This window comes from Nannospalax galili, unplaced genomic scaffold (assembly GCF_000622305.1).
Source record: "Nannospalax galili isolate Female #2095 unplaced genomic scaffold, S.galili_v1.0 scaffold1086, whole genome shotgun sequence".
Classification (NCBI taxonomy): Eukaryota; Metazoa; Chordata; class Mammalia; order Rodentia; family Spalacidae; genus Nannospalax; species Nannospalax galili.
This window is the reverse complement of record NW_008354345.1, coordinates 1,069,550-1,086,834: the sequence shown is the minus strand read 5'-3', so window position 1 is coordinate 1,086,834 and position 17,285 is coordinate 1,069,550. Positions and strand designations below refer to the sequence as shown.

The window sequence follows — 17,285 nt, the reverse complement described above, 5'->3', positions numbered from 1 at the left end:
CAGTGCTCTTAACTGCTGACCATCTCTCCAGCCCCGGTCTGCTTATAAATATTCAGGTAATAGCTGACTCAATTCAGAACCACCCATAGTCACTTCAACTTCAGGCAAAAGATATGAAGGAAATGATATAACCATATAATCTTAAAGTGGTATATCACAAACTGCTTATTAATGGCAAAAAATGTTTATAATGGAGACAACTTGCAGCCAACCACTGTTTTCGCTATGAAGCAAAGTTCACATTTCCAGTGATGGTCTAAACGCAAGTCATAGTCTTCCTGATGGGATGTGTTAAGTGATGCATAATGCCATCTGTGCAGCGGTCTCACCTGAAATATTTTACTGACTTTGTGAAAAGTAAACAGTCATGGAAATGCAAAAAGAATAGCCCATAAGAGGGGCTGGAGAGATGGCTCAGCAGTTAAGAACAGTGACTGTTCTTGCAGAAGACCGGGTTCGAATCCCAGCACCCATATGGCAGCTAACAACTGTCCATAACTCCAGTTCCAGGGGATCCAACAGTCCCTTCTGTCCTCCATGGGCATTGCATGACACGGGTGCACTTACCTGCATGCAGGCAATGCATGTATGCACACAAAATAAAAATAATAAATAAAATATATATAAAAAAGAATAGTCTACAAGAATACCAGACTTGCCTATTGGCAGAAAAAGGGAAGGATTGCTAGAGACAAGAAAGTTAACTGAATGCAATATGTAGCTCTTCATTTACTCAAGATTGGAAAGGGAAAAGGGTACAGTCAGCATTATTATTACAGTGAAGAAATCTAATGTGCAATATATAACAGACACAATATTGTATCAGTGTTAAATGTCTTGTGTGACAACAGCATTGTGGTTATTCAAAACAAATAATTTGCTTGTGTAGAATGATAGAACCTGAGGTTTTTAAGCAGCAAAGTACCAGGATGATCACTGCTCATTTTTAAATGGCTCATCAATAAATACACAGATACACGTGCACATACACAAACATTATATATAATATATATAATATGCACACATTATATATGTTAAATTATATATATAAAATGTATGCTGAGAGAAAGAGGAGACAGAAATTTTATCATTTTAATTATACCTACCAAGAACTCTTACCGCTAAGGTATAGATACCCAAGGCGAAAGACTTAAGTTGTGGCTGAATGCACCTGAAATAAAAACAAAAAAGCACTAATTAAAAATAATATCTGGAGAGATGGCTCAGCGGTTAAGAACACTGACTGCTCTTGCAGAAGACCCAGGTTCAAATCCCAGCACCCACATGGCAGCTAACAACTGTCCGTAACTCCAGTTCCAGGGGATCTGACAGCCTCTTCTGTCCTCTGCAGGCATTGCACAACATGGGTGCACTTACCTATATGCAGGCAATACATGCATACACATAAAATAAAAATGATAAATAAAATATTAAAAAAATATCTATAAGGCTTTGGAGATGGCTTAGTAGTAAAATGCCTGCCACAAAAATATGAGGATTAGAGTTCAAATGCCCAGAACCCATGTGAATGCCAGGTAGGCATGGCAAGCCCCTACAATTCCAGCCTCAGAAGGTAGAGACAGGGGATCCCCTGAGCAAGCTGGCTTGCAAGACCAGCCTTATAGGTAAGCTCTGGATTTAATTGAGAGACCCTGCCTCAATGAATAAGGTAGAAAAGCTTTGGAAGAAAATTTAAGGATAATTTCCAACATCAAACAGCAATCTGCAGTTGAGAAAATGCCCCACAGTAAGGGCCAAGAGCCAATCTGATTGAGGAAATTCCTCAAGTGAGGTTCCTCTTCCCAAGTGACTCTGGTTTGTGTCGACTTGACAGAATGACAGAAAACTAACCAACAGAGGGTCCTTCTGAGATCACGGTTCACCATGGTTTCTTAAGAGGTTTGCACTAAGATGCTTTGTAGTAAGGACCCTGATTGTTTACTTGGCCCAAGTAACTACCTTGTCTGTCTACTGGGTACAGTAAAAGATGTTGAAAATGTAGCTGCAATAATTTGGGAAGTTCAGGGCAAAGGGGGTCTATTTTCTCAAATCCATGAGCCCATTTGCACATACAATTATCTCTTGTTCTTCTTAAACCATTTTAAGAATATCAAATTTGTAGATGGTAATTTATATTTTATGTTTCTATTTACTAATGAATTTCCAGTGTAGAAACTGTGGGAAATGTGTACAATGATTTTAGTTAACTTCATTCTAGGAAAGCTTAGTATTCAACCTTACCTAGGAGAATTAATCTGAATATCACACAATTCACATCCTGAGAGAGTGATTTCTAGTAAATGCTAACATTTTCTGTATAGTAATCATAGCAAATTAATAATATTTTAGGTTGTTTGAATAATATTTGTACAAAAGAATTGCAAAGCTGATTCAACTATGAAAATATCACCAAAAGTCCAATGCATAAAATTAATATTTAAAAATTAGATTCATGTCTATTTGATAAAAAAGTGTAAAAGTGAATAAAAAATGTTTACGTGAAAAGGGGCTTTTTTGCAATAGAAGAAAATTCTACAAGGAGGGTGAATGAAGACAGGAGTCCAAAAGGAAGAAGGGGCAATGAACTGTTTTCACTGAAAGATCTTTGCAAGGGCTGGAGCTTTGGTGCAGTGCATAGCATGTTAATTATCTAAGCGCACTCCCTCAGGTCCCACAACCTATGAAAGAGAGAGTGATATAAATTTAAATTGTTATATTTTAAATAAAAATGTGTGAAATATGCCACAAATTAAAGCATAGCTTCTATTTAAAGTATTCTTAATTTTTTATGTCGAGTTAAAAATATGCAAAGAATTATATCTTTTAGGTTCTTATATGAAAAAAAATGTTTTAAGCCACTGACAATATTCATAGAGTAGGATCCTCAATTGATTAGAAAACCATAGTATCAGGGCTGGAGAGATGGTTCAGAGGTTAAGAGAACTGCCTGCTCTTGCAGAGGACTCAGGTTCAGTCTCCAGCACCCACATCACAGCTCACAAAATGTCTGAAATTCCAGTTTCAGGAGATCTGATGCCCTCTTCTGGCCTCTGTGGCCATTGCATGCATGTTGTTCATTTACATATAGGCAAAACACTCATATACATAAAGTTAAAATAAATAAAATTTTAAAATCCATGATATCAACCATAGACAATTCCAGGCATAACAAGAATATGTAGAAATAGTAAACTATAATCAAACCTATTGATTCAAGGGAAGCTGTGACCCAGGGTAGGAACTGGATCTGACCCAGGATCTAGGCTGTTCTCAACCTCAGTCAGAAAAGCTTCTTTTTATGTGAAAAATAGTCAGTGGAGACATGCATAACTAGTCAAAGTCCTAGAACAACAGACTAAATACTCCAGCCTAAATGAGACATCTTTATTGACCCACATCCCCCCAAACTCAGGGAAAACCACAGAAGAGGAGGCAGAGAGAGTGTAAGAGCCAGAGGACGGGGAAGCGCTGTTAAATGCTGCCTTCCAGACATGACATGACCACTGCACTTATGAATTCACACTAGCTGTAGTTACCTGCACAAGACTTGCTCAAGATCAACCCAGCCAATATTTGGGCCCAGAAGAGAAAGGTGCTCTCTGAGCCCCACCCCTCACGGAGGAGCTAATGGCAGGTGATAGCTGATGAGGGAGGGAGAGTCATTATTTTTGAGGCTGTAGACACTAGTAGGTTTCCCATGCTCCAGTGTGTAGTCCTACACACACACAGCACTAACTGGACTTAGTAGATTATCAAAATAAACAAGTAAATATGAAGTTTGCAGGGAGTATGTGTCAGGGGATATGGGGGCAGTTGGAGAGAGGAAATGGGGATGGATATGATCATATTTCATTGTATATATATATATATATGAAATTATCAAGAATAAAGAAAAACTATTAATAGGAATGAAATAGTATAAAAGGGTAAGTTGGAAACACTGTGGTATTAGACACATCTTCAAAATATCTTACAAATTGGTTAACCATACACGTGATAGGACTATATTTAACCTAAAACATAATTTATGTAAGTTAATACTTTCACTGACATCAAAAGCAGCAATGATATGGGTCCTAAATGACTTCTGAAACATTTGATCTGTGTAAACTCTATCCGGCTCCATTTTTATCAAAAGACCTAAAGTGGAAGTCAAGTGAGTGAAAATAAGGGCTGGACCACTTTGCCAGAGAAAAGAGTTTATATTACAGCTGATATTAAAATTGAGGTAAGGAGAACAAACTCACCTGAGAAGCAGTATGTACCCAGGAATGCCACCTAGAGATAAAGTGTAAGATGTGATGACTGAGATCACAAGGAAATACAGAAACATTTGGGGGCATCCATTATCTTTGTGACATCTGCCCATCATGCCTGACCAGTTCCCTGATTTAGAGGCTGCAATTCCCACACAAGTGCAATTATAAAATATCTGTAACACAAGAGAGAAAAGTCCAATTATTGATGTAATATTTAATTAAAATGAAACGTAAACATTTACTTAAAGGACTTCATAGTATAATATATGTGCATTATATGAACAATAGGGAACTATTCTTTTTTCTGTATTAAGAAATATTAAGGTAAAAATCTATAGATATATTGTGACCCGGAGGATGTTCCTCTGACCCTGTGATGACAAGCCACGGACCTGCCTCTTTCCCTTGCTCTGCAAAGAAGCCACTCTCCTTCCCTCTTCCAGCCAATGGTTGACCAGAGCCACTTGCAGGGGAGGGGCTAAGGGTATAACAGCTGGGAAAACCACGAGGCTGGCCCCTCGCCATTTTGTAAGGCTGTCCAGAACCACAGAATTTATGTCTGGGTGTGAACTTTCTAACACAGTCGTGAATGGGGGAGCACCCACTTGTCTGTAAGTAAACCCGCACCCCAAGCTCAGTTAGCAAGTCCAATAAACTCGTTAAGATTCTTCAAATTGGGGTTTGGAGAATTTTTTCCTCAGGCTGTCACAAGGACGGTGGGAGGAGGGGATTGGATGCCACGTGCACCTCCCAGCAGTGAATTTGACCTATATATCATTCCATTTTTCAAAGAGCACCTAGTAAGTTTACAAATGACTGAGTCTACAGAAAAAATTCCCAGGAAACGCTGCCCTAAGTATCTCTTTCTCTAATTTCAAGTCTTAACTACTATCTTTTTGTTTTTTTTTTAGGACTTTTTAAAAATTTTACGTGTGTAAGTGTTATGCCTGCATGTGTGTAAGTGCACCTGTATCGTGCAATGCCCACGGAGGATAGAAGAGCGCTGTGGATCCCTTGGAACTGGAGTTATAGATGGTTGTTAGCCACCATGTGGGTGCTGGAATTCAAACTTGGGTCTTCTGTAAGAACAGCCAGTGCTCTTAACTGCTGAGCCATCTCTCCAGCCCCTTGGTTACTTAGTTTTGCTGGTACACATTCACTGTATGCAGTGTTGGTTTTCAAATCCAGAATTCTCCCAAGCACATTGCATTCCTCTGCTACGTTCACCTCTTCCGGTTCCTCCCTTGGACCTCCCCCACCGTCGTCTCTAGCTTTGATTGTTGCAAATGTCCTTTGTGCTCAACCTGCTTCAACTCTTACCAGCCACAATCTCTTTTCCACACAGTAACTCAAGTGAATGTTTGAAAACGATGGTCAGATACCAGTCACTGCCCTCAACTCTGCAACTGGTGTTTATTATACATCAATACAAGTCTAAATTGCTGCAGTGGATCCGCCAAACTCTACTGTGGAGCTTCTAAATCCCTCCCTGATATCATTAGTCAATGATTTTCCCTTTCTCCCCATTTCAGCTACACAAAGGGCTCTTGCAAGGGCAAGTGTGCATGTCCACTTTGTCTTATAAAATGCTCCCAAGGACACAGCAAGTCTACCTCTGCCTTGGGAGTTTTTCTCCTGCCTGATGCCCTCATTTCAGTCAGAGAGATTTTGTGAGCGAGAACTTCATGACCGTCCCTCAAAAACAGCACCCCATCTGTCCCTCATCCTAACTCATCCTATGACTACCTATCAGGGCATATACTTTTAAATCATATTTCTCTACTATACTATAACCTCTATAAAAGAAGAAACTATCTACTTTGTCACTGGTGTGCATCCAGAGCCTAAAATTGTCATCATTTTCAGTACTTAAGAAAAAAAAATCGTTAACTATATGGGTGTTCTTGAAGGACAAGACAGAATTTGTATTGGGTATTAAGGAAAAAAGTCTTCATGTATAAAAGTCAACTAAATCTTGAATATAGAGAAGTAATTTTTATAATTTTCCAATAGTTTATTTCTATGAAATTTGTGACATAAAATCTCAGGCTATTTACTATATATTTTTAATATACATAAATGTTTTCATTGGCATCACTGAAGCGTGAATTTGCAGATAGTGAAAGAAAGTTAATACAATTCATTTTCTAGAAAGAGCACACACACACACACACACACGTACACACACACTTGGTCCTGATGAAAGGTCTTCAGTCATAATCCTGATCTTATTTTATTGTCGTGATTTCTTGCATGTTCTGTTTTGAGCCACTGTCTCTCTTTAGTTTGGGCTGGTCTCAAACACATCTTTGTCTAAGCACTCATAACTAACTGATCAGCATTTCTAATTATACACATGTCATTCAATTATCAGCTATCTCAGCTGACAAATAAGGGCAGATATCATCAGTCACAAGCAGAAATCAGTCTGGTACAATGTGTGAATGGTAGATTCAATGTCTGGGCCAGAAATGCAAAAGTCTAATTAGAGGGACAAGACTGTAAATGACGTGAGAACATTATCACCTTCAAAGCTGGTTTCAGTAATGCATTGAATGTTTATCCCCAATTCACTTACTGAAATATTAAGGCCCAGGTGTGATGGAATTTAGAGATTAAGGCCCTTTGGGAGATAGATAGGTCATGACAATGACCTCGGGAATTAGCGTCCTTGTAAGAAGAATCACTCATGGGGTATAAGCATGGACTGTCTCCCATAGGCTCATGTCCTGGGACTGGGTTCCCAGCTGATGGGATTTGGGGAATAGATTGGATCATGAGGGTTCTGATTATATTGCACAGATTAATCTTCTGGTAAGTTAATAATATGATGGCATTATTATGGGATGGTAAAAGTGGGAGGTAACGCACAGGTAGAGGAAAGAATCCTTGGAGGAGTGCCCTGGAAAGATGGAGCTTGTTTCCTAACCCTTATCACCAAGGGGCTCATGGTCTCTGTCACAATCTTCCACTACCACACAGAAAATGTCTTCATTACAGGCCCAGAAATGCCAAGGCCAAATGACCACGGACTCAGCCCTCTGAAAGACTGAGCCAGAACAAATCTTTCCTCCCCATAAGTTGTCTCTCTCTAATTGTCACAGTGACAACAAGCTGACTAACAAGACACCTTGCCCTCCCCCTCTGCTCTCTGCCCTGGGAGGGAGAAGAGCCACTTGCAAACAGGAAGCCAGCCCTCTCCATGTACTGCATCCACTGGTGCCTTCAATTTTGATGTCCCTGCTTCCAGAACTGTGACAAATGTTTGCAGTTTAAGCCATCCAGTCTGTGGTATATGCCTGATCACAGCCTCAACAGATTGACTGAAAGTGCTTCCTGTCTAGATTTCCAGCTCAGCTCCACTCTGCAGAAACTCTCCAGCCCAGCCTACCCACTCTTCACTAAGAAACAGACTGAGTTGATTTATTGAGCAGAGCTGCCTCAGAACCAGCAACTTTCTTGTAATCAGATCCTGGACTCCTGGGTCTGCCTCTCTAGATACAGACCTAACAGAGCTTCTATTTGTCCAGCTTCTAAAAACCCCAATGTCCACTAGCCTTTGGCGCTCAGGAGACATGAAGTCTAAAGCAGACTTTAGAATATGATCTTATGGGACTGGAGAGATGGCTCAGCAGTTAAAAACACTGGCCGTTCTTGCAGAAGACCCGGATTCGAATCCCAGCACCCACATGGCAGCTAACAACTGTCCGTCACGCCAGTTCCAGGGAGATCCGACAGCCTCTTCTGTCCTTTGCAGGCATTGCACGACACAGGTGCACTTACCTACACGCAGGCAATACACACATACACATAAAATAAAAATGATAAAATGCTTTTAAAAAAAGAATATGATCTTATATGTGGGACTTCCTTATTCAGGCCTAATACTTTATATAATAAGGCGAGAGAAGTAGACTAACAATTACACAGGTTGTTGTACCTGTTTCATGACTAATCCTTACCTTAATTCTTCAGATCCATTAGGAATGATTAAAGCTCTCTATTTTTATATAAAAGAACAAGGTGGGGTAGGAACCAGACTGCTACCTGAGTACTCTGCTCTTAAGCAAATGGGGCGGTATGGTTCGCCTAGTAACCAGCTAATGGGCATAGGCTGTGGGGGAGATTTCTTACAATGTTCTCTCCACTCCGAATGGAGGTTTGACAGCCAGCAAGGCAGGCTGATGCGTATGTAATTCCATTGTCACCACAGAGCGGCTCCCATTTTGTCTGTGAACAGTTACATCTTGAGTTGCAATCTGAAAAGAGAGCTCGTTCATGATAAGAGACAGGTTTGGTTCTGAAAAGAAATGTAACAGTATACAATATTATCTCTTAGCAGGCAAGACCCTCATTTTAAAAAAAAATCAGTATTTTTGAGTAATATAAATGATGATATTGCCAATAGTTTGCCTTTGGAAATACACTTATTTTTCAAATTCCAACATTTAATTGTCAAACATGAGTCAACTATTAAATGACTTTTTCTTAAACACGATCTTAGGTTGCTAGGTGTGGTGCTGCACGACTTTGATCCCAGCACTGGGGTGTGGGGGAGAGGCAGAGACGGGGGGCCTCAGTGAATTCAGGGCCAGCCTGATCTACATAGAGAGCCCCTGTTTCAAAAAAAAATTATCTGAAGAGGTCTATAAATCCTCATTATGTCCGTTGCTGAGCCTATAGCTGTTATTAAAGTCTTCTGCTTCTTCTAGGGTCCTCAGATACACTTCTGTGCAAAGACGCTGCTGTACATGGTTACTAGGCAAAAAAGTAAGCTAGATCAATCTAGGACATGCTTTCAATGCATCACAGGTGATAGATTTGTGCAATTTTTTCCTCTCTTGAGATAGGGTCTCCCTACAGCCCCGGCTGGCATAGATCACACAGTGATCTGCTTGTCTCAGCCTCCAGGGTGCTGGGATTAAAGATTTGTACTGCTACACCCAGCTATGTGCAAATGTTTCATAATCACTGTGTGAACATCAGTACCATAGACGTGGCTGTGGAAGGATGAAAGAACTCAGTTAACACTGAATGGATGCCCTTTGTAACTTTTAGGGGCTGCATATGCACTGGGGTACATCTTGCCAATAATACACCATGTATCCCCTTTCTCCTGTGCCCACCCAATGCACACAGATCTTTTACATTCTGTATCATCTTTGCTTACAGTTTCACATTATTTCAAGGAATTGCTATCAAGTCACTTATCCATAAAACTTTATTGGAAGCCTCTTCTTCAGTGCTAGCTTTGGGAGGATGGGAGATGGTTATGAACGCGAATGAAGCATAATTATCCTCCAAGTGCTGGATTTCTCCAACAGTTGTTTTACATAATTTTGACTTTCCATCCCCTAGCCCCCCTTGTTCTGTCTCATTATCTTCCTTCTTTATCTCTTCCAGAATTTCCTCCCTCTCACTTTTTTTCTCTTCTGAGAATTCCTAATCTATTTTCCTCCCAACATTTAGCAGTGCTTACTTCTCTCCATCCTCTTTGCAGGGAATTTACCCACCAGCATGTCATTTCTTTCTGCTCCGTGTGTTATACCCAGTGACATTTCATCATTCCTCTTTCTTTTAAATAGTTTTTGTTAATCTCTCCTTTGTTAAATTTTCATTTACAGAGATTTTAGAGGCTTCAATGAAAAAATAATAGCTGAAATGTATACTCAGTGGAAGCAGAATTGATTTGTTTATTCATTTCTATGATGTTAGTATCAAGTACAATTCCTAGCACATAGTAGACAAAGAGAGAAGATTTCTGGGAAGTAAATATTCAAAGAAAAATGATTTTTTACTTCCCTTTGAGACAGGGTCTTGCTCTATAGCCCAGGTGGGGCTTGAATTCACAGTCTTCCTGTTTCTGCCTCCCCAGTGCAGACACTGCAGATGTGCACTACCTCATTCAGACAAACGTGGCATTTGGGAAAAAGAACCAGTCCTTTGGGCCCCTACTTCTGAGAGATATTTCCTTTAATGACTGTGATCATAATTTCTTCATTGATGTAAAGTTCTATTTGGAAGACCTGCTGTGGATTTAGTGATCTCAAAGATCACCCCAGACAGAATAAAAGAATATTTAAGTAGGCCTCTTGGGAAGTCCTCTGGGAATCCTTAGTTCTCCCCCCACCCTTTCCATGCATGAGACATTAACTGCTGGCTCACATGATTGGTTTCATTTGAGATTGTAATAATAACAATGTCTTTGAAAGCTCAGTCTTAGGGCTCCCTGGATCCTGTGAGATCAAGATCACGGATGGCTGGACCTCCAAGAGAACTTGGTGTGACAGAGGACACCCAGTCACTCCATTCACAAATCGGGAAGGAAAGGTCCATATCAGTCAGGGTACCTTCTCAAGTACCATTTGTTAGAGGCAACCCTCCCAGGCCTCTTGATTCTAAATTCTCATCTCCTGTCATTTTATTCCTTTATTGCAGAAGATTCCTTGCATTATCATATCTCAACCTTGTCAAGGAGGACCTCTCCAGTGTCTAGAATCAAAATAGCCTTTTCAAACAAAGCAATACAGGACAATCCCTGAGAGCCTTTTGTATTAAAGTTAATTATTTTACATTACTGAGAGTGTACGTAATTTGCCATCTAGGGCAGACTTTAATTGCATACATGTCTTATGAAGAATGTGTTTGACAGTAAAGTTGTGGTTTAAAATGTTAATTATAAAAACAGTTTCAACAACTATGTCAGAATATTTATACCCAAATGAGATTTTTCTTTCAAAAGAATTGTGCTGAAAGGTGAGAGACTTTCCCAGTGACATGCCATTTCTTTGGCTGTTCCCATGGCACAGCTATTCTCAAAGGTTAAATCTTTGCCATTGTTGAGGATGTTTCTAAAGAAACATGGAAAGCAGTTTTGAAAGAGGAGTTTTAGAATGCTTGAAACAATGACGGAATGATTGCAATTCAATGACAGAGTCTCAAGGTGACCGCTAAAGGGCATCCACTCAGCGAATGTCGCCTTTTATTTCTTTAAAGTATTCCGTCTTTTACGATGTGAGTGCACATAATACGAACTACAAAAGTTTGCAGCTGTTGTCTATGTATTCGTTTTTGGCTTGGAAACAGCACGATGTAGATACCTAGAGTCAGGCTTGTGTTCAAGGTCATGATCTGCCTTTGATAGACCTCAATTTGGGGGAAGCAAACTGACATTTTAAAACTCACTTCTCTTTAAAGAAGGGCAGCAAAACTTACACATATAGGAATATAAGAGATCTAAGTTATAAAATGGTATTCTATAAATTGCAAAACAAACTATTCTACCATGTTGGTTTATAATGAGGATCAAAGGGATAATTAAAGGTGACATGACACTTCTGTTCTCTCCAGAATCTTCTAACAATTCACTTACAGTCAACATTCTTAATGCTCATTTGCTGATCAAAAGAACAGCAGACTCTCCTCAGCATCACAGCACTCTAGACATACATTTTTAAATTTTCATTTGCTAATATTACATTTTTTTTTTGTATTTTTGAGACAGGGTCTCCCTGTAGCCCCAGCTTTCCTGGAACTCACTATGTAGACCAGGCTGGCCTTGAACTCACAGAGATCCTCCTGCCTCTGCCTCCCAAGTGCTGGGATTAAAGGCATGAGCCATCATGCCCGGCTAATATTACATTTTGAAGATCATTGACTTTTGTGTGTATGAGTGTTTTGCCTGAATGTGTGTAGGAGCATCCATGCATACAATTCTTGTGGAGCCCAGAAGAGGGCGTCAGATCCCTTGGAACTGGAGTTACAGATGGTTGTTAACTGCCGTGTGAGTGTTGGGTTTGGTACGTGGGTCCTCTGCAAGAGCAGTCAGTGCACTTAACCACTGAGTCACCTCTCTGGCTCCACTAATTTTACATTTTAGATGGAAGAAATTATGGCTTCATTTATCAGTGATAAAAGTCATACTGGTGAAGATGTAGAGGCAGAATGCAGAGGAGGCAGATGAGCATGAAGGGCAAGTTGGACGGGAGTGAGAGACCAAGTGGTAAGCGAGGAGCTACAGAGCAGAGGTGACAGTATGGAGGGGACATCATGGTTTGGTTAGAAAATGTCCCCTACAGGCTTAGGTGTTTGAACACTTGGTCCCCACCAGGTGGCCTGTTTGGGGAGGCTATGGAACCATTGGGAGGCTGGGCCTGTGGGTTACCGGGTGGGCAGGCCTTGAGGCTCATAGCCCAGGCTTGCTTTTCCTGGTCCAGCTCTGCTGAGATGTGAGCAGGCAGATCCCACACACTCCCACAGCCATGGACCACCCATTGCTCTGCCCTCCTCTCCATGATGGACTGTATCCCCTCCAACTTCAAGCCAAGGCAAACCCCTTGTTCCGTAAAATGCTTTTTAGCAGATTTTGGTCACAGGGATTATAACTGAAACTAGTAAGTAGATTACTGTTCAGAGAGTTTTCCCTTTAGCCACTGCAGAGCTCCAAGCACTCAGGTAGATACAGTCAAGGATCTGCCTTGTATGTGACGGGGACTCAATAACACTTTTAGATAAACAAATGCTGAGATAGGTAGAAGGATGCAGAAAGCTACCTCTGGTAGAGCGATGGAAGGGCTCTTAAATGGGAAAGTGAAATAAACCCCACAAGGTCCAGCCTATTAGTATGAGAGATATACTAGAACACAACCTCATCGCTCACTCCACAGGGGATAGTATGGGAGTGAGGGTATCAATAGTAAACATGAATCATTCATGTTCTCCAGACCCCACTGCAAGACAGACAGCTAGAGACAGCTGCCCTGGGGTCAATACACCAAGGACAACTATTTTCTCCTAATACCTGCTGTGATCCAATCACAGCAGAGGCTATGGAGAATGGCCTACAGAGTACTCCATTTACCTAGGAGTCCAAAGGGAAAAAATGAAATTACTTCCATCTATTTTGAGTCAGAAAAGTACTAATTGCTTTCATGTACATTATATTGCCTAGGCCTTACACAATCTTAAAACCTCAATTAGTATTCTAGTTGAAAGACAGGAGAATTGTAGCTAGATTGTTTTAATCCATAAAACGTCTCTTCACTAAGAATAGGCAAAGTCAAGGTTCAAGGCCTGTAAGTCTATGATCATGTTGTTTCATTTGTCAGGTTAATTCTCTAAAGTGAAAATGGATTGTGCACTTTTAAATATTTCTATAAAGCATTCAAACTCAAGTTCAAAAGAAAGAACAAATTTGGGTGACAGTAACAGAGTCCAAATGTTAAGTCCTGTCAGCTATTCTGTAAAACAGCAAGTCCCTTTCCATAGTTGTGAGGTTTAAAAATCAAATTAATTTTATCAGAAAACTCTATCAATATAATTAAATAAGACAATCTCCTCAAATTATGTAGTGAGGGAACATACCCTTGGTAGGAGACAGTCAGTCCAGCCACATCGGAGTTTTCGCAGCCCAGGGCAAACAGGGAAAGGAAGAGGAGGAAGCCGAAGACGGACGATCCCACGTACAGTTTGGCAGCTCCACACACATCAAGCCTGAATTTTTTCATGATGATTCCTCCAGAGAATATTCCAAGGGCCACTGCAGGAATGTTGATGAGGCCTGGGGGGCAAGAGAAGCTTGTTTTGTGACTCTCTCAAGGAATCGAAGGGCCCAAGCGCTTTCTCAGTGACCGCACAAGGAAATATAAAGACGTCTGATGTATTCCACTGTTCTGTCACTTTAGGGAAATGTTCACCGCCACTGAACAACATACATAAGAGTTCTGGATAAGAGTCAAGGTCATGGATTGCTAATAGCACACTGTATTTTTGGAGTTCTCTGTGACACAATGTATATGGTACAAGCCTCAACTCCATTAACAACTGAATCAATCAACCCAAGATCTTTTCTGGTCCAAGATCAGAATTAATATTCTCAATAAGGTGGCAATTAAGTGACATAAATGTTCTTTAACACTATCTAGAAGAGGGATAAGAGGCGTGGATGATGAAAGGAATTGTTTTTAATGTCTTGGTTTCTATTTTCTGGCTCAAATTTGATTTTGTTGATCTAGCTTCTCTATTCTTCCTCACAGTAGTGTGTCTTATTTTCTTATTAGGTACCAGGCACTCAACTAAACATTTGACAGATGTGCTGGATAGCTTTAGGGTCAACTTGACACACCTGGGTAGAGGGAGCCTCAGTCGGGGAATTGCCTCCATTGGACTGGCCTGTGGCCATTACTGTGGGGCATTTTCTTGATTATTGAGTAATATGGGAGGGCCCAGCCCACTGTGGGTGGTACCACCCCTGGGCAGGTGGGCCTGTGTTGTACAAGAAAGCAAGCTGAGCAGGGGTCAAGGGAGCAAGCCAGTAAGCACTGTTCGTCTTTGGCCTGTGCTTTAGCTCCTGCCTCCAGGTTCCTGCCCTGAGTTCCTACCTTGGCTCCCTGATGAACTGTGACCTGTGAGATGTAAGCCAAATCAACCCCTTCTTCCCCAAGTTGCAGGTGGTCAGGGAACAGAAATTGGTACCAGAGAGTGGTCAGGAAAGACCATTGGTGAAAGTACAGACTCAGCTGCAGTGAAGACCCCAGGATTGATGGAGTCATGGAGAGAATCTGAGGCTTTGCACCTCGAGAGGCTAGAAGAGGCCATTGGTGAACATGCAGGCTCAGTTTCAGTGGAGACCCCAGCTTTTTGGAGATTCCAGGACCATGGAATGACCACCAAGGGCAGCAGCAGGTGTGGAATGGAGCTGGCCTGGGTCCACGAGTTGAGCTGTGTGTGCTGTAGACGGCAGTCAGAGAAGTGGAGCTGCCAGAACTCTTTAGAGCCCAGAAAGTGGTAAGTGAATCCCAGATGTCCAGCCTTGAAGTACTTTGCTGGACTTAGGTTTTGCTTAGGTGTGCCTGATTCTTCCCTTTGAAATAAGACAGTACTTGTTTTGAATTTTACAGGAGCCTACAGTTGAGGCTTTTTTTTTTTTTTTTTCTTTTTGAGACAGGGTCTCTCTGTAGCCCCAGCTGTCCTGGCACTCACTATGTAGACCAGGCTGGCCTCGAACTCACAGAGATCCGCCTGCCTCTGCCTCCCAAGTGCTGGGACTAAAGGCGTGTGCCACCATGCCCGGCACAGTTGAGACTTTTTAAAAGAGACTGAACTTTTAAGCATTTGGATTTTTTAAGGACTGCGGGGCTTTTAAGGTTGTACTGTCTTATGTTGTGATATTAATGTTATCATCCTGTCTTGGGGACAAGAAATGGAAGGGTTATGGTATAATAGTAATGTGTTTCTGTGTCAAGTTGGCAAGGGGTCAGTTGTGCTGGAGAGCTTTCATTGTCAACTTGACACACCTGGGTTGAGGGAGCCTCAGTTGGGGAATTATCTCCATTGGACTGGCCTGTGGCCATGTCTGTGGGGTATCATCTTGATTGTTGTATGATGTGGGAGGTTCCCAGCCCACTGTGGGTGGTGTTACCCCTGGGCAGGTGGGCCTATGTTATACAAGAAAGCAGGCTGAGCAGGGGCCAGGGGAACAAGCCAGTAAGCAGTGATCCTCCATGGCCTATGCTCCAGCTCCTGCCTGTCGGTTCTTGCCCTGAGTTCCTACCTTGGCTCCCTGATGAACTGTGACCTGGGAGATGTAAGATGAATCAACCCTTTCCTCCCCAAGTTGCTGGTGGTCAGAGTGTCTTGTTACAGAATGGAGAAACAAACTAGAACAACATAGTATCATTAAGAGTACAGGTATATTACAATCCTCTCATCAGAGAGCAATTTCTTCACGATCACGCTTAGTAACAGGTAAGACTCAATTTGAATGTAGGTAGGCTAAAGGCAAGTCCCCGACCTTATATCCTAAGGATACATTTTTACCTCTTCTTTAAGGGAGTTGGGAAATGGAATCTCAGACAAAGAGATGTGTAACTTAACTAGTCAGTAAATAAGCAGGCGATAAAACCAGTGCAGGAACCAGTTCCACAGAGTAGTGAAGGGTATGTACTCAGCAACCCATTAGCCTGGGTTTAGATCTCAGTCCAGCCAATTAATAGCTGTGTAACTGCAAACAATTTTCCAAATATCTCTAAACCAACCTGCTCATGGTATACTGATGATCTAATACAGGCTAAGAATCCACTACCTAAAATGCTTGGGATGGACCGAAGTGATTTTGAAATTTGGATTTTTTTTCAGACTTTAGAATATATATACACACTTAATGAGATGTCTTGGGGATGAGACCCAAGTGTACCCAAGACCCAAGTATAAACAAAAACTTAATTATATCTCATACACACTGTCTGCAGATAATTACGATGTTTTTACTGAGACCAGCCACACATGGTCAGGTGTGGATTATTCCACTTGTGGTATCATGTCAGCATTTTGGATTTTAGATTTGGGTTGTTCAACCTGTAATACTGTTGGGGTGATTAAGTGAAAGATTCTTAGGATAACATCTGCCACATAAAATTACTCAACTGTTTCTTTCGATCCGATTAGTGGAGGTGAAAGTGAGGTGAGGTGGGGATTATTTCCTTGATACTGAAAAAATAACTTTGGACTGGGTCTGGTATTGAAGATCTATAATTCCAACTACCTGGGGAGACTGAGGCTGAAGGATTGTAAGTTTAAAGCCTGATTAGGCTACATAGAGTTTAAGGGCAACCTGAGTACCTTAGTCAGATGATGTTTGAAAATAAAATTAATGAAATGTGGGATTTGGGCTGCTGCTGACTGGCAGAATGCTTGCATAGTTTGTGCAAACACCTGTGTTCAGTTCCCACCCACCAGAAAAATAAATAAATCTAAAGATTTTGGGAAACAGTTTTTGGTACCCTGTTGTTTAGACTAATAATTAGAAAGAGAACCCTGGCACTGAATAACTCATCTGCTAATTAAAGTTTGTTTTTCATTTTGTCTACCTTTTAATCACTAATTCTACATTATGGTCAGGTTCTGAGATAATGCATTTTTTTAAACAATAAAGGAACTGATTCTTGCATATACTCTGGCCAGCAAGTTCAAATGCAGATTTGGCATTTGTGGAGTTCAACATAATCCCAAATCCTCACTTCTGACATG

The 17,285-nt window shown here is 41.1% G+C and overlaps 1 protein-coding gene across 1 annotated transcript in view; it reads right to left on the bottom strand.

Annotated features, from left to right (window-relative positions):
* Slco1c1 (solute carrier organic anion transporter family member 1C1) overlaps positions 1–17,285 on the bottom strand; it is a 52,354-nt gene that overhangs the window by 4,060 nt on the left and 31,009 nt on the right. The window contains exons 11-14 of the mRNA XM_008851589.1: positions 13,623–13,818; positions 8,394–8,559; positions 4,248–4,432; positions 1,107–1,171 (exon numbers count right to left, since the gene is read on the bottom strand). Of these exons, the coding sequence (XP_008849811.1) occupies positions 1,107–1,171; positions 4,248–4,432; positions 8,394–8,559; positions 13,623–13,818 (612 nt within the window). The remainder of the gene's footprint in view (positions 1–1,106; positions 1,172–4,247; positions 4,433–8,393; positions 8,560–13,622; positions 13,819–17,285) is intronic.